Source organism: Drosophila nasuta, chromosome X (genome assembly GCF_023558535.2).
Source record: "Drosophila nasuta strain 15112-1781.00 chromosome X, ASM2355853v1, whole genome shotgun sequence".
In the NCBI taxonomy this organism is placed as follows: Eukaryota; Metazoa; Arthropoda; class Insecta; order Diptera; family Drosophilidae; genus Drosophila; species Drosophila nasuta.
In genome coordinates this window covers 17206831-17232433 of record NC_083459.1, presented here as the reverse complement: position 1 = coordinate 17232433, position 25603 = coordinate 17206831, and the positions used below count along the sequence as shown (strand labels likewise).

Below are 25603 nucleotides of genomic sequence, written 5' to 3'. Positions count from 1 at the left end.
TTTGAAACATAATTAAAACTAAAACTAGAAAAGTTAATAATACGCCATGTTATTTTTTTTCATTTGCATAACAAATTCAATTAAATCTCATTTTATTTCAGTTTTGTTTTTTTTTGTATTTTTTGTTTTTTACAATTTATTAAGCTAAAGTGTGAAAAAATTTCGCTTTTAATTTAATATATATATACTTTTTGTTTTTATTACATTACAATATTTTGTTGTTGTTATTCTTTTTTTAAAGTTGGATTTCATTATTATTATTATTATTATTTGTTTTGTTTTCTTCGTTTTTTATAAATTATACATGAATGCAACTTGTTGAGAACTAAAAAAGCATTAATTATTTATATATAATGAAAATAAAAATGATTTACTTTGTTTTTAGCGCTCTTCGGACATAATTTGTTGTTTTGTCATTTTGTTGTTGTTTAATCTGTATGTTCAGTTTTCTCTTTTTGCATTGCGGTTTAAGTATAATTAATTCATATTTTTACATTTAGATGTTATTGTGCAGTTGTTGTTGTTGTTTTTGTTTGGGTACTTGTCTTTTTGTTTTGTTGTTGTTTACATTGAATTTAGTTAATTATAATTTTTTGTTTGCGTAACAAACTAATTCAGGCGTCTTTGTATCTTATATTTTGTTTTGTTTTTATTTAAGTTTATCTTCTTTTTGTTTTTTGTTTTATATATAATATATCTAATGTATATATATATATTTATATATATATTTATTTATATATATATAATTTTATAAAAACAATTCATGTTTGTGTTGTTCTTGTTGTTGTTGTTGTTGTTGTTGTTGTGTATTTTGTCATTAATAAAAATTAATACATACAAAATTGTTGTCGCACTGCATTTGTTAAATATTTGATATATGTATATACATTAATATATATATAAATATATACTTATATATATATACATACATATTATATATATATAAATATATATATATATATCTATGTATATGTATATTTATTTTACTCTTTTGCTTTTGCTTTGTAGTTGTATTATCAAAAATGGCGCTCAAACTTAATGATCTTGTAGTTTACGAGTATTTAAAAAAATCGATAACAATAGTTGTTCATTTTGGTTTTTTTATTTTCATTTCTTTTCTTTTGCTTCTCTTCATATATTTTGTTTTATTTTATGCATAACATTTTCGAGTTGCGAAAACATTTAGATGTAAGTATGACAGCTTTATTTTGTATCTTTAATTTATTTACTTAGATTTTGTTTTCATATATTTTTGTTATTTTGCTGTAAGAATATTGCTAATAGAAGTAATGTTCGGTGAAAGAAAATATAAATAATTTCAGGAAAAAATGCAACGACCCACATACATCTATAGCGAGTCGTGTGTGTGTGTGTGTGTGTGTGTGTGTGTGTGTCTGTTTGTGTAATGTGGGTGTGTGTGTGTGTGTGTGTGTCCTGACAAGCAAATGCACAACACATACTCTGTACTGTTATACTGCTACATAAATACATATATTTATATATATATACTCATACATTGTATTATCTTATATATACAGTCGATTTATTTAGTAGAAAAGTGGCGGGTGTCATACATACATACATTATTTTTTTCGTTTTTTAATTGTTTTTATTCGGTTTTTTCTTTGTGTTGAGCTGCAAATACTATTACAAATATATATAACAGTATAACAATTTTCTTTTGTTTTCTTTTTCGGGCGTGTACAGTCATCTGAACCACTAATCATTTGTAGCCGGGGAAGTTGCTATCAAATCGAGTTGCTCAAAACACTGCGCTCCATTTTGTGTGGAGTTTTTCTTTACTTTGGGGGAGGAGTTGTTTCAATGCGCGTTGAAAGTAATGTCGACATATACATATATCGATCATACATATGTATGTGTGTAGAATTGGCAACGAAAAAAACCAAACACAGGAAATTCTGTGTTCCAAAGGAACACGACGACTCCTCTCTGCGATTCTCAAAAAGTTAAGCTAAGCGCGCCAACTCTGTATTCATTAGATTTGCCTGTGAGCTTCATTTTTATCTATTTTGGATGGAGTATGCAATTTTAGTCTGTATCTGTATCTGTGTGTGTGTGTATTTGTTGGGGACTCTTTTGTGGGGGGTGAGTGTTCAGTGCTCAAGCGAGAGAAATAAATTTGGTGTTCAATAGAGTAGTCAGACAGCTAGGCAGATGTAGGCATATGTAGGCATATGGCAGGCATATATAAAGTCTTTACAAAGACATCAGTTGTTTCTCACTAATTTATTTTTACCTCATGTACTTCTTTTTCTTTTATTTTTTTTGGTTTTTTTTCTTTTTTGTTTTTTTTTTTTCTTTGCTTAAATTGTATTTTGTATATAAAAAAAATATGCTAACGGTGCCTGTGACTCTCATCTTCATTTATTTCTTTTTTTTTTTTTTTTGCATTTTTTTTTTGTCGATTTTTTCATCAGTTTTTTGTCAGTGTTTAGAAAAGAATTTCATATGTATATATTTAAATTATTCATTGCTTGCTTGTTTTTGTTGTGTATAATGTATAAATATAAATACATTTTTCTTATTGTTTGTCGTTTGTTTATCGTATCATATCATATCATATATATATTTATGTATATATATTCTCATCTGATATTATTTGAATTTTTACAAGCATTTTCTTGTGGCGCTATTTATATTTCATGTTAGTTTTAGGTTTATTAAACTGTCCGTTGCTGCTGCTAATAAACTGCGTATGTGTGCGTGTGTCTGTGAGTGTTTGGATTTAGGTGTATGTGTGTGTGTGTGTGTGAGTGTGTGTATCTGTATCTGTATCTTTAAAAGCAGCTTGTCGCATTTCTCTTGACATCTTGCAGTTTTTTTTATTACATTTTTATTTTATTCATTTTTTTCAGTCTGTTTTTTGGTTTTATTTTGTTTTTCTCTGTTGTTCTGTTTTCGTCAATTAATTTAATCGTTTATCGCATTTTTGTTTGTTTCTTTGAATTGGAATGCTTCTCAATGCGCTCAATACACATGGAATGTAAATTGCAAATATTTCGCTGGATGGCAACTTTCATAATTGTTGTTGTTGTTGTTGTTGTGTAGTTCTTGTAGTTGTTGTTGTTGTTGTTGGTTTTTAGCTTGCTCTCTAGGCTTGACTTGCTTCAATTAATTAGGTAATTATTTCTCAGCTGCTTGGCATGGGCATCGCTGTGTATATGTATGTATGTACGTATGTATGCGTGTATGTGAGTGTGTGTGTGTGTGTGAGCAACATAAGTATATATTCGTAACTAAATCACACCACAAAGGTAACGAAAATTCCAAAAAAATATATATAAATATGTCGAAATGTAAAATTTTTATATATAGAATATCTAATTGCAAATGTTTTCATTATTAATCTGTTTTTTTTTTCTTTTGCTGTATTATTATTTATAGCTATGCATAATAACTGGCTGCATTACATTTAAATGTTTTTTGTTTTTTTTTTCTCTTTACAGTTCGTTTTTTTATATAATTTTTCATATATTTTCTTTGAATTAATTTGCTATGCTTCGTTTGATTTTCATTCTTAGATTTGTTTTTTTTTGTTTATGTAATTAACTAGACTTATGTAATATATTACAAATGTAAATGTACGAGTATAAAGCTAAAGTTGTTGTTCATTTCATTATCTGTATTTTTTTTTTTTTGTTTTTTTTTTTTTTGTTCATTTTTCTATAGTGATTTAACAAAAAAGCATTTATTTTAATTAACTAATATAATATTCCACGCTTTGATTTAAGTGTACCTAAAAAAAATGTTTGTTTTTTTTTGTTTGTTTTCTTTTATGTCGTTTTGGTTTTATTAATTATTTTTTTTTCCATTTTTGTTGTTTTTTTTTAAGTTTTTTTTGTTGCTTTAATTTTGTCGCGCCTGTTCACATATTTTGCGCCGGCACTGTGTACACTGATCTGTGTCTGTTTGCAGTGTGACTGTTGAAGTGTTGTACCAGTGAGCTTGTGTCAGAGTGTGTGTTGTTGTTGTCTCTCTTCTGCCGCCTGTGCGCAAATGGGCACAGTGCAGTGACACAGTGCAGGCGGTAAATATTGGTCACACTACGCTTACAAATAACTATGTAAGTTTCTAAGTTTATGCAGATGGATTTTATTGCTCTAGATTTGTAATAAATTTATTTTGCATTATTGTTTTTTTGTTTGTTTTTTTTTTTTTTTGGGTTTTTTGGTTTTGTTTTGTTGTTGCGTTGTGACCTCATTCAGCAGCACAAAATATGCAATAAGTATTTTATTATAAATAGTTATACTTCATATTCAGTTTTAGGCATGTTCATATTGTATATATATACAATACATGTATATATATATACACATATATATATATGTCCGTATATATATGTATATATATATTATATATCTATATATATATATATATATATATTTATTGATTTATTTAATTTATTCTCGTCTAATGGCAATGATGCGCGTGTTGCTTCGAACGTAACCTCGGCACAAAAAATATTTATGCTAAAATATGAAATACTTAGTTCTCCATTTGTTGTAATTTTTGTTTTCCTTTTCACGTTTTACTTTGATAATCATTTAATAATTTATGTCATATTCGTTTAATACTAAACTTTGTTATTTATGATTATTATTGTATTATTAATTCGAATTTATTATTATTGTAATTTTACAATTCTTTTTATAAGTGTTCTTAGCTTTTTCTTCTTGTTCTTGGTTTTCTTTTTTTCGTTTTTGTCGCATTTGTAGTTCTTGAATCGCATAAGCTTAATTTGTGTACGCTCGTTTTTTTTTTTTATAACGTCATTTTGTAATGTATTTTGTTTTTCGTTTTCTTTTTTTTATAATATTTACTTGTAGTATTCGTTTTTGTTTTGTTTGTTGTTTTTTTTTTGTTTGTTTTATTTAATCTCGCCCCGCCCCTCATTTATAACAGTGCACTCAGTAGATATATATATGTTTTTTTTTTGTTATAACTTATGCATTTTGTACGGAATTTCAAACTTAATTTTCTGTTATTAGTTTTCTTTTTTTTTAGCATATTTGTTAATTGTTTTTTTGTTGGTTAATTGTTTAGCAATGTGTTCAATTTGTTTGTTATTATATCATAGTTCGTTTCGTGGATTCATATTATTTTTCAAACAGCCAACAAAATGTATAATAATGAAGCTATATTCAAGTCGTTAAACACAATTGGCAATTGGCAAGCGTTGTTGTATTATTTACGTTCTTCATTCTTTTTTTTCCTTTTTCGTGAAGTGGGGGGAGAAATTATTGGGTTAAGTTAAGTAACCGGTAAATGAGCCTTTTTCGCTGGAAACGTAGAAGTATGCGTCAAAAGCGTCAAAATCAAAAGAGGCGCTAAGAATACACATATACATATATAGATACCAAAAATGATCAAATTTCAATTTCAATAAGCGAAGGAACTGTTCAGGCTATATCACGCATACGCACTGTGTTGCACTGCTCCATAGAGACGAGCAAACAGTCTGTGCATCGCGTGAACACGCCTCATGATGGGATATGGATGCTCTTTATACGAGTATGAATGTATGAAAAGATTGCCTTTAAAACTTCGGGGGAGTAAACAAAAAGCATATATGTACATATTATGTACACAAATATGTATGTAAAAACAAGGATTTTGATTTTTGATTTGTTGTTTTTTTGGTTTTTGGTTGGTTTTTGCTTGTTGTTCGACTTCGACTTGTTCGTGTTCAATTACAAAGGCAACGCTCAAACTGGTCCCCATAATGTATAATATATGTATGTAAATACTACCACATACAATACATAATATGTATGTATGTATGCATATTAACTCGGTGCTTTTTAAGGTTAGGTTGCAATCGAAAAATGAACGGAAAAGATTGCGGAAGTTGAAGCTCAAATTCTAAAATGGAAACTCAAACTGAAATACTGGAATACTGTTATACGCTTGTGATCGAAATAATACATTTATACGGCTTGCAAATTAGAGTCTTTCGATCGATTCGAGAGAAAAGAAAATAATTGACGTACAATTGAATTGAATTAATCTATTGAAGCTTAACGTTTGTCTTTGCCTTGGGTGTGGATTTAAAATGTTTTTGCTACGTTCTCTCAATTTCATTTTACATAATTTCGTTGATCTCTATGCGTGTAGTAGTGTGTGTGTGTGAGTTTAGGATCAATTTTACAGACACGTTCAAGTCAGTTTGGAAGAAGAAGAAGGCAGTGTGTTCAAAGCACGTGTGTGTGTGTGTGTGAGTGAGTGATTCTTCCGTTTGTTCTCGAAATACAGAAGAGAGACAGAGCGACAGACTGAGAGATAGACGGAGAGAGACAGAGAGAGAGAGAGAGAGCAAGTGAGCTGACGCTAGGGTTTGTACTATTTATAAGGTAAGTCGAGTATGTTTCAAATGTTTTGTGTATGTGTGTGTGTGTTTCTACTATTTTTTGATAGAACTTAAAGAGGCGCTTCCTTCATTTGTTTCCCTTCCATTTCATTTCAGTTGGCAATAGCAAAGCATGTGAGTGTATAGTGTGAGTGTGTGTGTTAGTGAGTGTGTGTGTTAGTGAGTGTGTGGAGGTGAGTTGTGCTTAGTTATGTGTTTAGTGCGCAATGGAACCTCATATTGTATTTTACAAATGTATTTTATTGGATAATTAACTGCAGTTTCGCATCTCGTTAACTCATCCATTGTTAGTTGCTTTTTACCTCTTGGAATCGCATCTCAAATTAATAGAACAACCAAAAAGATCTAATACAAAATCAATTAACACAAAATGTTTCGCTAGTTTTTGGAAGCAAAATGTTACACACTAAGTCAAAGCGAAGCGAAACGCAGCGAAATCAAACGAGGCAAAATTCAAGCGAAACGAAACGAAGCGAAATGAAACGTAACATAAGGCGGCGAATGCGATACGATGCAAAAGCAGTTTTGTTTTTGTTCGATACACAAAGCAATCAAGCAAAAAATCTTCTTTTTCTTCGCATTTTTTTTTTTTTTTTTTTTTTTTTTTTTTTTTTTTTGGTTTTTTGATTTAATTGAATACTATTTATACTTATACATGTACGCATATATATGTATGTATATATTTTAAAATTTTAAGTTTTGTTCGTCAATTATTAGGTTTTTATTTTCGCTTAAGTTTCGCTTGCATTTTGTTGACTTTTCACTGCACTTTACATATTTTCGGTTTTGGGTTGTAGCTTTTTGTGTTTATTTTGTTTGCTTGTTTGCTAGTTAAGGATTGAGAAAAAGACGAATGAGTTGTTAAAAAAGAGAACACGTTCATCAAATAAAACTCTCGATTGTACACTCTTTGTGCTCCATTGTTTTTCTTTTTGTTTTAGGTTTTTGGTAAGTTTTTTTTTGTTTCTTTTAATTTTTTTGTTTTTGCTTCTCTCACACGCTTTCTTTGAAAGCAAATTTAAGTTTTTGTGTTTTGCATTTGTTCATTCATTTATTGTTTACATTTAACTCAGCACCTTTGTTGCTCTGCTTTGCATCTTACATTGTCAGTATTGTATTTGCTTTTGTTTCTGCATTTGCCTTTGCATTTGCTTTTGCTTTTTGTTGTTGGTGGTCTTAAATGACCTCACTTCACTCATGTGATATTTTGCACAGTTTTCTTCGTTTCTTCGTTGAGTTTTCTATCGCTCTCTCTCGCTCTACCTATTTTATTTTAGTTAATTGAATGTCATTGTTCATTTCGGTTTTCGTTTCAGTATCATTTTGATATAAAGTATATACTTTTTTGTTATTTTAAGATTTTCCTGTTGTTTTTGTTGTTGTTCTGTTTAGTTCCGTTTCATATTTAGCTCATGCGCCCCAGCTCCAATGTAAATGTTTCTCTCAGAGTGTGTGTGTGTGTATTTTTCGATTGTGGGTATGTGTGTGTGAGTGTGAGGATTGTGAGTGCGGTACAGTTTGTCAGCACTGTTGATTGTTATTATGGATTTGTTGTTTTTGTTTTGCTTTGTTTTCTTGTTTGTTGTTGTATAGTTGGTGCATGTGTCTCGAAATGTGGTTTGGTTATGTATGCTTTTGACTTATTGCTAATTGCCGCCGCTTCATTCCAAGAAATCTCTCTTCAACTTACGTTTGTGACGTCATCGCATAAACGTATCATAACCTAACATGTGTGGGTGTCTCAGTGTTTCGATTGATCCAGACAAATAAAAAATAAAAAAAAGGAATAAATTCGCTTCAACATATTGCTTTAATGTTTAATGACTCGATAGGCACGCCGAAATCGAAATTGGGAATCGATTTGAAATTTAGCTGCAAATGAAAACTCTATAAGGTATACTATATATTTCGATATTATGTTATTTCTTGTTGTAGTTGCAGTTGGAGTCGTGGTTGTTGTTGTTGTTCTTGTTGAGTTGACAAACACTCGCTAAGTAGTTAGTGTCTGTTATGTTTTCATTTTGTTTTGTGCGTGAAATGTTCTCGAATGTTTTTCGCTATATTGTGATATTTCTCATTAGTATTTTATTTTTCGTATTGCTTTTTATGGCAGTTCTTCAGACACGGTTGGTAATCAACATCATTTTGAATGTTCAAATGTGTGTAAAATGTCAATGTACAAAATACTATTTACGTAATCCATGCAAATTGGTGTTTGACTTCATTTCTTCATTATTTTGAGTAATCGATTATTAATTTTAGTTTAATTATGTTTATGTTTTTATGGGTTTGGAATATGCTATGCCGTTGCTCTTTTGCTCTTGCTTTGCTCACTTCTTCTGTAGTTATATTCGCACTTTTCTTTTGTTATGGATTGTTAGCAATAAAAAAGAAAACTATAAAGTTGTAGCTTCTTAAAGAGAATTCAAATTGAATACTTGTTCATATTTTTGCGGCTGTGTGTGTGAAGTGTGTGTTATCTGTTATATTATGTCGCTTAAGTTACGATGATGAGAATTCATTGGATTGCATCTATTAGTATATAATTAGTTAAATAGGCCAATTGTGAATTGTTTTTTACTAAGGTTAACGGTTAAGGTATTTGGATTCAATTCAATTGATTTGATTCGATTGGTGTTTGTTTGTTTGTTTGTTTTCGGTATAACTACGAGCCTGCTTACAAATTTAATTACTTTGTGTTTCTTTTTTTTTTGGGTTTCATTTTTCTTATTTGCTTAATTATGATTGTTGTTTGTAGTTTGTTGTAGTTGGTGTTTGTTGTTGTTGTTTGTTGTGCTTACTTTGAGAACTGAATTAACTTAAATGTAGACACTTGCTGCTGTCGTCAATCGTCCTTCGTCGTTGTCCTATTTTTTGTTGTTGTTGGTGTTGAGTTGCTGCCTGTTGTTTGTTGTTGTTGTTGCTTGTTATATTTGTTTGTTTTTGTATTTTGTTATCTATAGCAGAAAATTATGCTTGTTGTTTGCTGTTGTTGTTCGCTGTACCTGTTGCTCACTGTTGTTTGTTATGCTGCTGTTGTTGTTCGCTGTTTTCTTTGTAGCCGCTGTCAGCCGACATCAGTTGCTGTTGCTGCTGTTGTTGTTGCTGCTGCTGTTGATGTTGCTGTTGTCCGCTGATGCTGCTCCTAATACTCGCGTGCGTCTTGGAGGGGGGGGCGAGGCCTGGCTCAGACATCTGCCGTGCGCGATGTTATGCTCGGCGATCGCGAGTGTATTACAACCTTGTGGCCGTTTTTTGTCACAAAACCATCGCTCTCGACGAGAACGGCCGTCTGGCGACCGGCGCTGCCGCCACTGCCGGCGCTCTGGCCACCGGGACTGCCGCCACCGCCGCCACTGCCGCCGCCACCTTCCGTTGGACTATTTACATTGCTCTTCTGGGGCTCATCGCCAGCGGCGGCATCGTTTGCTGCTGCTGCCGCATCGCCAGCGGCATCTGGGTCATCATTGTAAACACCTCCGCCCCCATCGTGGGCGGCATTCTCATCACCTTCGCCACCGCCACCGCCGTTACCATTGGCAGCAGCAGCACCATCACCAGGATCACCATCACCATTGATGGTGGCATCCCCTCCTGCGCCATCTTCTCCTCCACCTCCTTCACCATCAGGTGCATCGCCATCGGGGTCAGCATCGTCGCCACCGCCGCCGCCTTCGGCTCGCGTCTTGTGCTTGCGCCACGCATGCTGGATGAGACGGGCACAGTACTCCTCTCGCTGGCGCCAGAGGGTCGAGGATACGGGCTCGTAGCCCTCGGTGTCGGGTCGGGCGGCAATTTCACCGATCTCGCCCGTCTCCTCGATGGGATTGCCTTTGCGCGCGAAAAAGTCTTTGGTGAGTGCGTCGAGTATGTCGACGCAGTACATGAGATCACCGCGACAGATGGGTATGTCCATCGATATGATTTTGTACTTGTTGGGCTTGTGGATCTGCAGCGGGGGCTCGAGCACATCCAAGAATTCGCTCAACTGATCGTAGCGTATGTATTGTGTGCCCTCGGGATCGAATTGCTGCCAGATCTCATAGTACATATCGTAATCGTCGTCGGTGAGACCCTCTTGCACATCCTCGGTGGCCTGACTATAGTTCTCAAGAATGACAGCAATGTACATATTAATAACTATCAAAAAGCTTATAACTAGATATGAGAGGAGAAACGTTATTCCAACGGTCGCTGAACCACAATTGCCCGGATAGCCTTTGTCGTTGTCGGGTGGATCGCATGCTTCCTCATTGATAATGGCGTCGAGTACACCATCCCAACCGGCTGAGGTGGACATCTGCCAAGTCAAGTCAAGTTTCGATATATCGATATAGTTTTTTTCGTTTTTTTTTTCGATTTTTTTTTTTTTAAGTTTAGCGCATGCGCAAAATGCAATGGAATATATCGAATGTGTGTTGAATCGTTCGTGTGGAACGATCAACGTTCGATAACGTTTGCGTTTTCGTTTTGTCATCGATATCGAGGTCGACGTCGATTTCGATTTCGAAACGCATGTCGACGGCAGGCAGTTGTGCGGTTGGTTTGGTGTTTTTTTTTTGGGTTTTGTTTTTGGTTGTTTGTAGTTTTGTATTTGTTGTTTTTTGGTGGTTTCGTTCATTTATCGTTTTATTTTGTCGTGTCGTGTGTGTTTGTGTGTGTGTATGTGTGGGCAGTGAAAGAGAAGTTTAAGACAGAAGATACAATAACAAGAAGAGTCATTAGTCAAACGTTAGGTTAATGGATCACTTGGTTAAGCAAAACTAAGTAAGTAGCTATGAGACAAATAGTTGAAGAAGTTGTAGTTGTAATAGTAGTAGTAGTAGTAGTAGTAGTAGTAGAAGTATAAGTAGCAGTAGTAGCAGTTGTATAAGTAAATGTTGTAACTGTAGTAGTTGTTGGTGTAGCATACAATTTACAGTAGTGTGTTCTTGTAACTCGATAACAACGATCGCTTGCTGCATGTGTGTGTGTGTGTTCGTGTATGTGTCTGTGTGTGTGTGTGGTGTGTGGAGAGGAGGGCGATTGGCCAATTGGCCAACAAACAGTTATGTACAATTCGGAGGGGTCAGGCCGACTACACAAGTAGCGGTAAATGCAAGCTTTCGTTACGTTTTTGAGGTTATGTTCGAGTTGGAAACATTTAAAGTGTACGTGTGTGAGAGAGAAAGGGAGAGAGTGTATGCTTTAGTGTGTAAGATAGGGTTAGAAACAGGGCTACAGTTATAGTTAGAGTTTCAGTAAGAGACAGTGACAGAGAGATAGATAGAGAAAGAGAGAGACAGAGAGTGGGAGAGAGTAGCGTAGTTCTGTGTTCGGTGGCGTTTGAAAAACGCGCGAAAAGTATTCATTTTGCAATGTGTCATGAGGAAATTCCAACATTTCGTTTGGCATTTGTTGAAAGAGCTGAATTAGATTTGCATTTTTTGTTTTTGGTTGTATTTAAAACGGGAGTTCAGGATTGAAATAAAGCTGAGTGGTGGAAAATAATAATTTATACAATTGGAAGTTTAGAAGATCAGCAATTGTGATCGAAAGGAGGAATTGATTGAATGCCAGCTGATGGCAGAAATGTGAAATGAAAGTAACTAAAGAATAAAAAGGAACGGGATCAAGGTGGGTGATCAAAAAATCGCACTAATTTAGCTTTTACCAACAAATACCGCAGCTTGAATCAACATTGTGATGTTGCCACTTAAAAAAAAACATTTAAAGAACGAAAAACGAGAAAAGAAGAAGTAAAAACTTTGACGCACACACGGTGCAAGGCAAGAGTATCGATAGCTTGGTTAGTCAATTGATCGATAACAGCCTGTGCGGCGTTGCCACACTTCACTGTGTGTGCGCTCAAGACCTGCCAGACCGCTCGCAGGTAACTGGAAGGTGCTGGTTGGTTGGTGGGTTGGTTGGCGGGTTGTTTGGATGGGAGTTGAGGGTTAGGGGGGGAAGTGTGGGGTTTGTGGCAACATCACCCAACGACAACAACAATAGACAACATAAACCGTTAACGGAATTGTGGCGTGATGGTCTTACCTGAAAGAGCAGAATCATGCTCTGGCCAAATGTCTTGAAGTTGTAGACATCGTTGATGCCGCTCTTCTCCTTCACGTGCATGAAGAACGACATGCCGAAGATCGCAAAGATGAACATCACGAGGAAGAGCAGCAGGCAAATGTTGAACAATGCCGGCAGCGACATCGCCAGCGCGAACAGCAGAGTTCGTATGCCCTTGGCGCCTTTGACCAGACGCAGCACACGACCCACTTTCGCCACGCGCACCACACGGAGCAGCGTCGGTGAGACGAAGTATTTTTCGATAATATCGCTAAGTACGAGACCTGCACAGATCGGCGATCGCACAGAAACGATCGCACAGTGAGCGAGACAGCAGTTTTGGGGAAAGAGTTAAGTTGTTAAGTGAGAAATTTGTGTAGAGCATTTTTGCATAAAATTGTTTTTTCATTTATTTTGTTGGGTTAGGATTTGGGATTTGGGATTTGGGATTGTTTTTGGGTTAACGGGTTGGGTTCGATGCTCAGCGCAATCAAAATTGCACAAACAAGACACGAAAATATATTTGAGGGGGGCGCAGCACAATATCAACAATTTACATAGCTGAAATATAGGTTAGTCAAAGCATTAAGTACAGACACAAGTTTACAATGTTCTTTTTTGTTAGTCACCTTTTGAAAACTGAAAATTAGTTAAAGTGTTAGTCAAATAATACGAGTACAATGCGAGTATACACATACATATACATTTACATACATATGTACAGTGCTGTCCAAAATAATAATACCAACGAAAACAAAAACAAGATACGTGTGTGTTTGTAAACTCTGCTGACTGCAATCGAATTGATCGAAAACTTTAACTGAAGCTTTGAGCCATGAGGTGCATAACAAAAACTCGATCGGGGAGAAGAAATTTGTAAGTTATGCAGCGAAAGATTTGAGTTAAAGTTTTGTCGATTTGATTGCCACAAAATACAGTTAAGCAGTTAGAAGCTAGGCAGCAACAAGATCAACTTAATTTGATCCAGAGCGCGTATAAAACAATAAATTAGTTAAGGTTTGTTATACAGTTATGTATGTACAGTATTAGCGATAAGACATAGAAAGTTGTAAACGAAATACAGAAACAAATACAAAAATACATGGACACAGAGAGATACAGAGTTACAGATACAAATACGTTGGCTTAGTTCAATTGATACAGAGTTTAATTACATACGTAGTTCATATGAGTATGTTGATGAAATCAAAATCAAAAATGAAAATGAAACTGAAACTGAAGAATACGTATTAAGTATAGAACGGTTAACAGTAACGATAACGTTAAGCAGCAACACTCAGTAGTCGATATCCTTTTCTTTTACTTTTTTGTAGTATTTCTTTTTTTTATTGATTTGCTAGCGGCACAGGCATTTTTGTAAGCAGCAGCAGCGTTTGCAAAGGCGAAGGCGTAGGCGTTGGGGGGGAGAGAGCGTTGACATCGGAAATCACATCTCGTCTTTTGGGATACTTTTGCACACTTGACTTCAGATCTTTTTTGTTTTTATTTGTTTTTTATAATTATTCGATTTTTGAATGGTTTGGGTATAAAAATTATGCGTGAGCTGTACGTAGGCGTCTTTTCTTTTCTTTTTGCTTAACTTTAGCGATAATCCGCAGCATATTTTAAGGTTGCCAAATATCAGCAAAGTTCGTTCGCTGCCCCTTTAGGCTCAGAGGAGAGAGAAGAATTCAGAGATTAGCGAGAGAGCGAGATAGAGAGCGAAATGGTAAGAGAGTGGGAGAAATTTTGGAACAATATGTTCATTGGTTTCGTTTTCGTTTTGGTTTTTTCATTTTTCTGTTGCTCTAAATATTCGCTAAATGAAACGAAATGCGCACTAACGTGAGCGATGAGCTGACGAGCGGAGGGGGGAAGAGCTGGGTAGACAAACGAACTATTGCGATGGGTAGGGGCGGTGGGGAAGAAATCTTAGAAAGAAACATCGATTCGAGAAGAAGAGTACAAAAAAGAAGAGTGGAGTGGCGTGGTACAAGGGAGAGAGCATTAGGCTAATAAACGATTGTAAAATAGCGAACGAAATGGCAAAAAGAGAGCGGCGAGAGAAAAAGAGAGACATAGAGAGATAGAGTGTAGTAAAAAGACAGATAGATGGAGAAACCAGTAAATAATAAAGTTATTATTTAACAAAAAAAATTGGAACTAGAATTAATTATCATAAAATAGAGATCATTATTTTTTTTTTTGTACTTGGTTCCTAGCTAAATCGCGTTACGGGATTTGGGATAGCATTTGGATGTATATATATGCTAACTCTATATAAATATTTTATATGCGTTTTACTACGTTCATAGTAAAGTACATAATCTCCATTGCAGATTGGACCAAAACCATTAAGAAGATTCAGGCTAGTGCCACGGTATTTGTTGTATATTCATTTCTTATCACTTTTGGGATATACATAATATTCCAATATTGTGAACACATAAATCGGATGTAAATGATAAAGGGGGGTTGGGTGGGTCCAAGTTCCAGCTACACACTATAAATCGAATCAGGCCAAACTAAGTTTCTGGCCAATACAATTGTCGTACACGAATGGTTGCTAAGCATTCTGCACGGCCGCTGCATTGGCTGCCCGAGTGTGGAGAGGGTGATGGAGGGTGATGACAAATGGTTGACGAAGTATTGAGGTGAGTGTGTGGAGGGGGGATTTGCATTGACAATCGTCAGATCTTTGTATACCGGGCAGTAGCTGACAGAGTTATGCAACCGACAATCGCACAGAGAGTTGTGGAATGCCCATTGACACCTAACTCTGATTGAATCTTTATTGTGTTGTGTAACGAATTCGTTTCATTTCATTGCGTTCTGTGCAAGCCATTTTCTTAACTCTGTGTGTGTGTATTGGTGTTGGTGTGTGTGTGTTGAGTGTGGGTGTAAATTAGCATTTCTTCTTTTATTTTATTGATTTATGTATATCGCAGTTATATTTGCTTATTAGTTTCAGCTTTTTATACTTTTTTCTTTTTTTTCTTTTAGCATTTACAAAGCGTAGTTTTTTTAGGTTTCTGTAAGTTTTGTTAGTTATGTTTTTTGTTCTTTTCTTTGCTTGTTGTTGTTTTCATTGTTTTTCTTTTTTGTTCTTGTTAAAGCGTGTATTAATATATTCGTCTATAAGGATATCACTCTGCGTTTGCAACGGGGCTGCAACAACAACATCGAAGCCAAAGAATGAAGCATATACTTTAAGGCGTTAGTAAGTAAGTTTGTTTTTGCTCTTGAAGCTGGTTTTGTTTTTCAATTTGAGAAATTGAATTGTTAAGTTGGTAAAGTTATTGAAAGTGCGCTTGGAAACATAGTTATTATCATTGGCGCGTGTCTCACATAAATAAGCAAAAGCAATAATAAAATTGCAGCATTTTGTAGTAGTAAAGTTTTGTTTTTTTTTTTAAATCTAACTTGAAGTTGAAGCATTTTTAGAGGGAAAACAAAAACTAAAAAAAATTGCTCACAATACTTATTTAAAAAAGAAGAAGAAGAAGTATTCGACGAAGAACTTGTTACGCTGAATAATGGGGACGGGTCAAGAGTCGAGCTAAACGTCTTATCGGGGTATTATTTTAAAAGAGAATTCATTTTTGGTTTTTCTTTTTAGTTTTGAGGAAGCAGCAGAAATGATAACAACATCCCTTTTATGTACATGTTATTCGCAAGTTCGAAATACAAGTAGATAAAATGGAAGCTCTCTGTTGCAAAAATGAATGTAGTAAAGCATATTTTAAGCCATCTTTTGTACAGTTATCGTTTTTTTTTTTTTTTTTTTTTTGATTGCTTCACACACATAGCCATAGTTTTCTTTATCCAAAAATTGATCGATCAACGAGAACAAACAAAAGGAAAAGATAGTATAAAGAGAATATATATACATATTGTATATGTAAAAAGTTTGATTGGAGAAGAAGAAAGAAAATGTATTCGAAATGAAAAGAACGTATTTCACTTTGACCTTATTTTGATTTAGAATTCCTTTTTTTTTTTTGGTTTCCTTTCGGATTTCTTTGTGTGCTTACGTATGCGCAATTGTTAAGCTGTAGCAATAGTCTGCCAAATGATATCGTAATATTCAGAGACATAGGATATAATTGAATACAATATGGAAAACTTGCAGCAAAATGAAAATGGAAATATAATTACGAAGTCGTTATTTTTACGATGAGATCACGAATTGTTAATCAATAATTCAAACTGTTATACTCGCATGTTTACAAATACTTTGGTAATTTCATATAATAATAATTTAACAACAATCACAACATCAAATTTCAACACCAATAATTGGATTATAATATTGTTCAACATTTATGTTTTTTTCATTTTTTTTCCTTTTTTCAAATTAATACAAATCAACACAATTTTCTAAATTTACAGTTAATCGACAACATTTAAAAAGCAACAAACAAATTATAAGAATAAAACAATAAAGAGAAGCTGACTTTAACGTGAGCGTGTATAACAGTTGCAACTGTTATATTTGCCCTGTTGAAATCAACTCGCAAAGCTAACAAATCATTTGGAATACGATAAGCACAACGACATTAGATTGATTCGCATCACATTTGGCATATTTGCACAATTCACAAATAAATCGAATATATAAATTTATATAGTAAAAATTGTGAAAGTATATTTGCAGAAATTGGCAAATTACCACAATTATGATGCGAAGAAATCAAGAACACAAATTGGTTACAACAAATTGATTACGTTTCTTAAGTACATTTGGAATTTGTTTTTTTTTTGGGTTTGTAACAACATTTAATTACGAATTATATTACGAATGAACAATTAACAATTTGGACAATTGAATATACGCATAAGTACGACAGCAAGTTAGTAACAATTATTAGAAAGGTTTAGTACATATATTAAGTATTTATATAGAGGAAAAGGAGCGTACTGTGTCTTTTATTACAGAGCATTAAGACAGAAAATAATACAGAGATATAGAGAGAGACAATTACAGAAAGTGTAAGAGAGAGGGAGAGAGAGAGAGACACATACAGCAAAAGAGCGTACGGTTATATGGTAATTTGGAGGAAGGGTATTCGAACATTTTGGTTTGTTTGGAAATTGGATGGTAAAGTTAGCTTTTTCTTTTTTTGTTTTTGGCTATTTGTTTAAGCATCTTTAACATTTTGTTTTGTTTTTGGATTTTGGTTTGTTATAAAAATTTTGGCTTTGTTACTTACCTAAGATGGATAAAATGACAACTACTACATCAAATAAATTCCATGGCTCAATAAAATAGTGATATCGTAAAGCGAATATTTTTAATAGACATTCGGAACTGAAAATAACTACGAATATCGCATTGAGATAGTCAAGGACCGCGTTGTACGTGTCTGACGCATCGTAACGATCGAGTGTCATGGTGAACATGTTTAGACCAATGAATAACATAATGATTATATCGAATTTCTTATCGGTTACTATTTCAAAGACTATTGCTTGTGGACGCCACTGTAAAAATGGAGAATAAATCGAAATCAAAAAGTATCAATTGTAATCACAAAAGAAAACGAAAACAAAAAGTAGTGTTGGGAAACACAAATGCACACACACACACGCACGGAAATTATAAGTTCGGGAACGGATAACGGTAACGAGACACACACACACACACAAAACACAAGGAAGAGAAGAGAGATAAGAAAAAAAGAGGAATAGAAAAGTTTGGTATAAGTACATTTTGGTTAACCACGATTCTTAGTTACTTAGTTACTCGTATACTATGTATATAGAAAGATATATAAATATGATTATGTACACATACGGCAATAGCTTTTGTCTTTCCTATTATAAATTATTGATTGGATATTAAGGCATACCATGTATGTACATAGACATGACGTTATTTTGAACTTATGTATATCCTATGAAAGGGTAAGTTAGTTACTTATTCGATTAGTTATTTGGGTTAGTCTTGTCGTTTATAATATTATATTATATATAAATTATTGTCATTATTAATGTTAGTATTTTTATTGTTATTGTTAGCATTATCATTGTTTGATTTATTATATTATTTCTGTTTTCTTTTGGATTCGTTGTAGATCTGTGCCAATAGCAAACTTTTTTCCATTGATCGGCGCGCGCGCTCAAAAACCTGTATGTACAGTAAAGTATGCGTAGAATGGAACACATTTACATCATGTATAGTAAGTGTATGCATATTATAGTATATTGTAGTATTTTGTTTGTTAATACCTGGGAATAACAAGTGTAACAAGTGAGTCAGTGCGCTTGATTGATTGAGAACAGACTTTTCATACACACTACTTCATAAGGACAGACAGCATTCAAGATTGAGTAAGTTGATTAATTGGTATAATGATTATTACTTGTAGTATAAAACGTGCTGCTAGTGTCATTTTGTTTTTTTCTTTTTGTTGTTGTCTCTAATACGTCAGTCAATTTCGTTTCGCTTCGAATCGATCGTTGATCGATCATCCCAATTCTCAAATCTATTTTTCGCATTTCGCGTTTTTTTTTTTCGACATGCCAGTTGTGTCTAATTTGAGCGGGTGTCTAACGCTAATCATGCCCAGAACATCGTTTGAGTCACGTGCCATTTAGTTAAGTTAGTTTAAAAAGAAACATGCATTTAGCTTGCCATTACAAATAGTTTGAGAGTGTAGTTAGTTATATAGAGAGAAAGATAGATAGAGAGAGAGAAAGTTAGAATATATACATAAATTAAATTCTTTTTATTTAACAGTTTAATTTTTTCTTATTTTTTTGAATTTTGGCATAAATTTCATGTTCGTCCAGCTTAAAAATGGCAGACATAAAAATGTTTAAGTACAGACAACCAAACGGACACTTAAATATTGATATTGAAATTAAGTATAGTTGTACAATATTATTGAAGAAAAACAGTAGTATGTTGAGAACATAGTATGCTTTCAGGAGTTCGCTCAATGGCAACAGTAGGGTGCGATTATCTAAATTCAATGGAACTATGCACAAAACTATATTGCTTGATGTATACATCACATGTATGAAATGTGGATGTAAACATTTATGTACATACAGCTGTGCATGCCACACACTACGGCAGCTATTCCAGCGACTCAACTTTTGCGCTTGTTTTAAGATCCATTATTCAACTTGATCAAAATATTGCTAGAGAACAGGGCCTTTGTAATTGATCGATATATTTGCAGTAATGACAAGTTTATAAGAAATGTATACAGATTGCAAGGGTATTTGGCGTCGACGTCATCGTCATTGTCGTTCTGGTCAGTGAAATTGCATAATTGCGAATGTATAACAGTCCGTATAACAGTATTGTATAACAGTAAAACAGTTAAATACAAAAGCAGCATTTTCACCGTACGTATAGAAAAAAGTGTTAATCACATATACAAAAAATTTGAAGTATATACAATTCGAAATACGATTGGCACAGATTACGCGATTTTTACGTCGACTCAAAGTATTTATTTTGTTAATTGTTTCTTTTATAAGTAGTATATCATTAGTTAATATTAGTTATAAAGCGTACGACGGAGCTAGTAAAACCTAACTGGATGGCTTGAAACAAAGACTATCTGAGACTTTATTTCGAATTATGTACACATATTGTTATAAATTGAGTGAAAATAATTTCGGAAAAAACATAGCTCACATCGTGTCTTGACCTAATCTTTCTTTTTTTGTTTATAAGTATTTATGTATATTTGGGGTATTTTTCTTTGTTATTAGAGATTGATATGTCAGATTTTGTTGTTATGCATAATAATTAATGTTAAATTGTTTGGCTTGTTAGTTTGGTTAGTTTTGGTTAGTTGGCTTACTTCTTTTTTTGATACTTAGTAATGTTTAGTAATATTTTCTCATTTCTTATTGTTTTTTTGGTTTTCTTATTTTTTGGTATTTTTGTTGTTGTCTTACCCTTGGTCTTGGAATGGCTTTTAATGGTTTTTTAGAGCCCATCTTTTTCATAGCATTATAGTACTTTTTCTGATCTTCTGTCATGAACATTTCTAATGATCCACCTGCTTTTTTCTTTTGCTCATTAAAATTATCAATGATAACACCAATGAACAGATTGAGTGTGAAAAATGATCCAAATATGATGAAGAACACGAAATATAAATACATGTAGATGTTCGTTTCACGAATCGGCTGCTTGTCCACCTGTTTTTTAATTTTTTTTTTTTGCAATGTTTCGTGACATTTTTGTTATCGATTACCATGAGATCGATATCAAATTTAGTGTTGCAATTCGCATCGGTATTTTGTTTTTTTTTCGGTGGTGAATGGATCATTTTTAGTGTTATACGGCAGTGTTGTTGATGTTGATGTTGTTGTAGTAGTGTTGTTGTGGGCCATACAAGAGTGGTTGTTGTTGTTGTAGTTGGAGTGATTGTTGTTTGTAGTATAGTGTTGTGGTTGTTGTTGTTGTTGGAGTTGTAGTTGTAGTTCATATAAAAAAGAGAAAAAAATATATAGATAGAAATATTTGATTAATCGAAAATTACTCAAAGTATTAATTGCGTTTTTTATTTGTATATATATATTCGATTGTTTTTTTTTTTCGTTTAAGCGCATAACCAAATAAATATTCAGTATATTTTAGTAGTATATATAGTATGTATGTTAGTGTACGGTATAAAAATGAAAATAAAACATATACATATACATATACATATGTAAAGAAATTAGGCAAACTGGACAACATTACCTCTCGTGAATCGATTGCATCGTTCATTATTTGTATCCAGCCTTTGAAGGTGGCCACTTGGAAAAGGCACAGATACGCGTTACCTACATGATCGAAATTCATTGCTGAATTCACCCACGTGTAGTTTTCGCTTTCGCATGCATTGCGATTTGGTATGATCTCATGGCTGAGCTTCGTTCCATTAGTGTCTTCGCACTGTGTTTTCGTTCGTGGCCAATCACCATTCATCAGCATATCCGAGCAGCAGCAGCATCATCATCGTCGACGTTGAGATGATTTTCGAATTTTTAAATTTTGATTTTGATTTTTGGGGGGGAATTTTTTTTAAAATTTAATTTAAGAAAAATGTATTTCAGTTATGCAAAATTACACAAGGCAAATGGGGGGTAAAAGCCACTTTTACACTGCCGCAACAAGCGCAACGACAAAATATATTAACAAAATGCACAAGTCGAGAGTGCTCGACTGGGCGCTACCCTGCACCCATCAATGCAGCTTGGCTTCATTTCCGACAAAATATTTTGGAGACCAATTCTGCAGTTCAGATTTGAGATTTGATTACAGCTTGTGGCAATTTCTCGTTATTTAGTGTAGAAGACAGACAATTCGGATGGATTGATTCGCTTGTTATGATAAAGGGGATATACTTAGTTCGTATACGAAAATATTGCTTGTGATATACATGTGAAATACGTACTTCAATCAGTTGTTGTTGTTATTATTATTGTTACATGCATGATCGCAAATTTGTGTCATGCCTTTTTATTTGTCTTTTGAGCAAGCATTTGATGGGTTTAGGGAGCAATGATATTTGTTATTTTGATTTTCTGCAAGCGAGTGCGCAGCCTTGTTCAAAACAATAAGCAAAACAAAAACGAAAATGAATTCGTAAGAAAAAACAAACGAAAATTCATCAGCTGGCTTGCAACATTCTTAGCAACTTTGTTGCAGCAACATGTTTCAGCAAACTTGTTGCGGCAGTCTAAGAGCAGCAGTTTAGAACAAGAATTAAGAATATATTTAATATAGCTAAGCACTAGCTAATTTATAAATGAAATATCGTATAATAATTGAGAGGAGAGGGGTGTAAGTATAAGATGTGTGTGTTCATTGTGTGTAAATTCAGCAGCTAATTAGCATTTGATAAATTGTATTGATAGCAGCCATTTGGCTTGCCTAGAAATTGGATTTTTAATTGTAGTTTAAATTATATATTTATTGTTTTTTTTTTTTTTTTGGTTTTGTTGAGGGTACGAGTACGAGTTTTGGTGCAAAAGGCAAAAAACTAAATGCTAGTACTAAGTTAGTGTACTAATTTTGATAGTTAAATGATTAAGTAGTAAGTTTTTTTTTTTTTCTTTAGGAGTGCAACTGACTCGTTCGATAGATGTACTTGCAATTATTGTATATACACAACTACGAGTATATATTGTTGTTATTGTTATTGTATTCATGCTGTTTGCCCAACTGCAACGACTAAATTATACAGTTGGGCATATACACATAATCGAAGTAGTATATAGTACTATATATGTACAGCAGCATACGAATATGTTTTACAGACATTTGTCCACAGGCAACAAACACTGTTATATGTTTATTTTTTTTGAGTTTTTTGTTTGCAACATTCTATCGAGCATTATCGACATAATCGTAGTTATGAATTTGAAATTGAATTTGATCAACTATTTACGAAAAATAGATGCAAAGATACGCATATCATTCAAGTTGGAAGACTACTTGCTTCTCTCTCGATTTCGATCATTGAATTAATTACTAATTCTTATGTTTGCTAATTAATTGCTGCTTTGAATTTCGTAATCGAAAAATAGTACAAAAGAAAGCTCGTTTGCAATACTTTTCGAGATTTTTTGTCATTGTTTTTAATTGTTTCTTTTGGGGGGTTTCGGTTTTCATTTAATTTTTGGAATTGTTTTTTTTTTTTGGTTTTTTTGGTTTTGATTGTCTTGAAAAACGTTTGCACGTACCTTAAAATATTTTCCAGCAAAAAGCTGTACACCCATTATGGCAAAAATTAGCCAAAATATTAGACACACCAATAGCACATTGAAGATGGACGGTATAGCTTGTACCAGCGCATTAACGACGACCTGGTTTATCGATAATTTTTTCGGTTTTTTTTTTCGATTTTTTTTTGTGTGTATTTCGATAAGATGAGTAATTCGGATTCGATTGATCGCAATTGGTGGATTAGATGTGGGTCGTCGTCGTTGTCGCAACGATGTCGATGTCGATGTCGAGATGTCGAAGTTTTGATGTCGTTGATGTGTGGGAACATTTTGAGGTTAAGGTTGGTTGAGGATCGCGGGATCGTAGAGTGAATTTATGTTTGAGTGATTTCATTTTTTATTTAGTTTGTTTGTTTTGTTGGTTTTGGTTTGGTTTGGTTGGAGGGAGAGTATATAGAATATAATACAATAAATGCAGAGAGTTATTTAGTCAATTTGATATAATATATATAGTATATATAGTATTAGTTAATTAGTTATGTGTGTGTAGTAAGCATGGTATAGTACACTTTGTATGAGAGTGTGTGTGTTTGAGTGAGAGAGTGAGGTTAGTATAGAGTTGAGGTTATGATATAGTACATGAAATGGTGTCTAATGGCAGTGTCTATTTGTGTAAAGTTTCCTCTATATACTGTATAGTAAGGCATTCGGTTGATAAAAAACGCATGCGGCAAGCAAAATTTATGCAGCAATAGCAAAGCGAAGCATACACTGTACACTATACAATATACACTATACAACATTGCAGTTACATTGGTGTGAAATCAGAATAGCCAATTAGATTTAAAATTACTCTCAAGTGCGCTATCTCTAGTTTAAAGATATAGTAGTATAAGTGCTTGTTTATCGTATGTATAACTTAACTAAATACGAGTAAATATGCATTTCAATTGACTTTGCAATGAATTTTAAGTTACGATCTCTGCTGGGAATGAAGATTTTGATGCTGTATTTGGTATTTCAATTACAACAAAATAATAAGCAAATAAATAAATGAACTTGAACCAAAATAACTATCTTCATTCCATAAATCTATCGAGTAGTAGCGAAATGCAGTATAAGAGTTTGTTCGATCATTTTAAGAGGTGTAATAATATAAGTTACATCTGTAGGATTTTCGATGTGGGCAGGCAAATATAAGTACAAGTAATCTAAAGCTACAATTGATGAAGCGAATATAACCTAGGATGTGGTTTGAATTTCGAGTTACTTTTGAACAACTGAGAGATGAGCTAACCAGAGAGAGAGAGAGAGAGATCAGATAGTAGTAAGTGGGTAAGAGAGAAAGAGAGCGCAGATTTGTATGAAAAGCTGTGGAAATGAGAATGTGATTTATTTAACATTAAATTTAATGTTAACTAAGGCAAATCTAATTAATTGAATGCAGTTGCAGTACGAGTTAAGAGTAAGAGTAAGAATAAGAATAAGAGTAAAAGTATGCTAAGTACGGTATTATTAAGTAAGACAAAAAAACTGTGTATTTGTATATTTAAATAAATTCAAAGAATATGACAAATACAATAAGATGGTAAGAGCGAGAGAGAAATAGAGAGTTAGAGTAATAAAGAGCTAAAGCTAATCAGTCAAATAAATTTGTGGATGCATTCTAATTGATAACGATATCTAAGGACAACAAAATATCATCTGCTGCACTTTGATAACTGTTATTAAAGGTTTTTGTTTAAATTGTTGGTTGTTATTTTGTTTTTTTAATTGTACTAATAAAGTTGACTAAATACATTTGGTTACAAATTAACTAAGTAAGAGATTTAGTTTTGGTATTTTTGGTGTGTGGTGGTTTTTTCGCTTGTTAGTTGTGGCATGAATATGTATAAGAGTAATACAGCGCACGTATAATAGTGGTATTTATTTAATTTGGTATTTTAAAAAACGTTGTAATCGAAAATGATTGAAATTGATACTGGATGCTGATACTGATATATTGATACTGAATTTGATGTGGAATGTAAGTATTGAAAAGTTTTGCTTTGTATTTTTTTTTTTTTTTGTAAGTATTTGATTGTATTTTTTTTTTTTGCTGTTGTTGTTTGTTTTTATGTATGAAAGTACGTACCCGCATGCCCTGCATACGGGACATGGCACGTAGTGGTCTCAGTGCTCTTAACGTTCGCATAGTCTTGAAGGCTTGAATACCACCAGCTCCAACAAGTGAAGCAACGAAGTTGATAAGCGATACCTAGTTTCGATATAGTTCGAATAGTGCCAAGTTTAACAATTTTGTTATCATCATTTAAATCATCATCATAATCATCAACACATTATTATCATTGTTTTTGGTTTTGGTTTTGGTTTTGGTTTTGGTTGTTGTTGTAAAAGATACGATATATAGTTGTATATGTGATTGTGTAAAACCATCTTTTCAAGTCTTTGTTGTTTTTCTGTTGTTTTGTAGCGTAA

At 33.4% G+C, this 25603-nt stretch overlaps 1 protein-coding gene across 50 annotated transcripts in view; it reads right to left on the bottom strand.

The window, feature by feature from the left end:
• Window positions 1-2102: 2102 nt before the first annotated feature.
• Window positions 2103-25603, bottom strand: part of LOC132795632 (sodium channel protein para) — a 67926-nt gene continuing 44425 nt past the window's right edge. For all 50 annotated transcript variants that reach the window (XM_060806439.1, XM_060806441.1, XM_060806489.1 and 47 more), the window contains 7 exons: window positions 25260-25382; window positions 23144-23266; window positions 21156-21350; window positions 20363-20608; window positions 17656-17926; window positions 12422-12726; window positions 2103-10688 (listed from right to left, as the gene is read on the bottom strand). In XM_060806439.1, the coding sequence (XP_060662422.1) occupies window positions 9576-10688; window positions 12422-12726; window positions 17656-17926; window positions 20363-20608; window positions 21156-21350; window positions 23144-23266; window positions 25260-25382 (2376 nt within the window). In that variant the 3' untranslated portion in view covers window positions 2103-9575. The remainder of the gene's footprint in view (window positions 10689-12421; window positions 12727-17655; window positions 17927-20362; window positions 20609-21155; window positions 21351-23143; window positions 23267-25259; window positions 25383-25603) is intronic.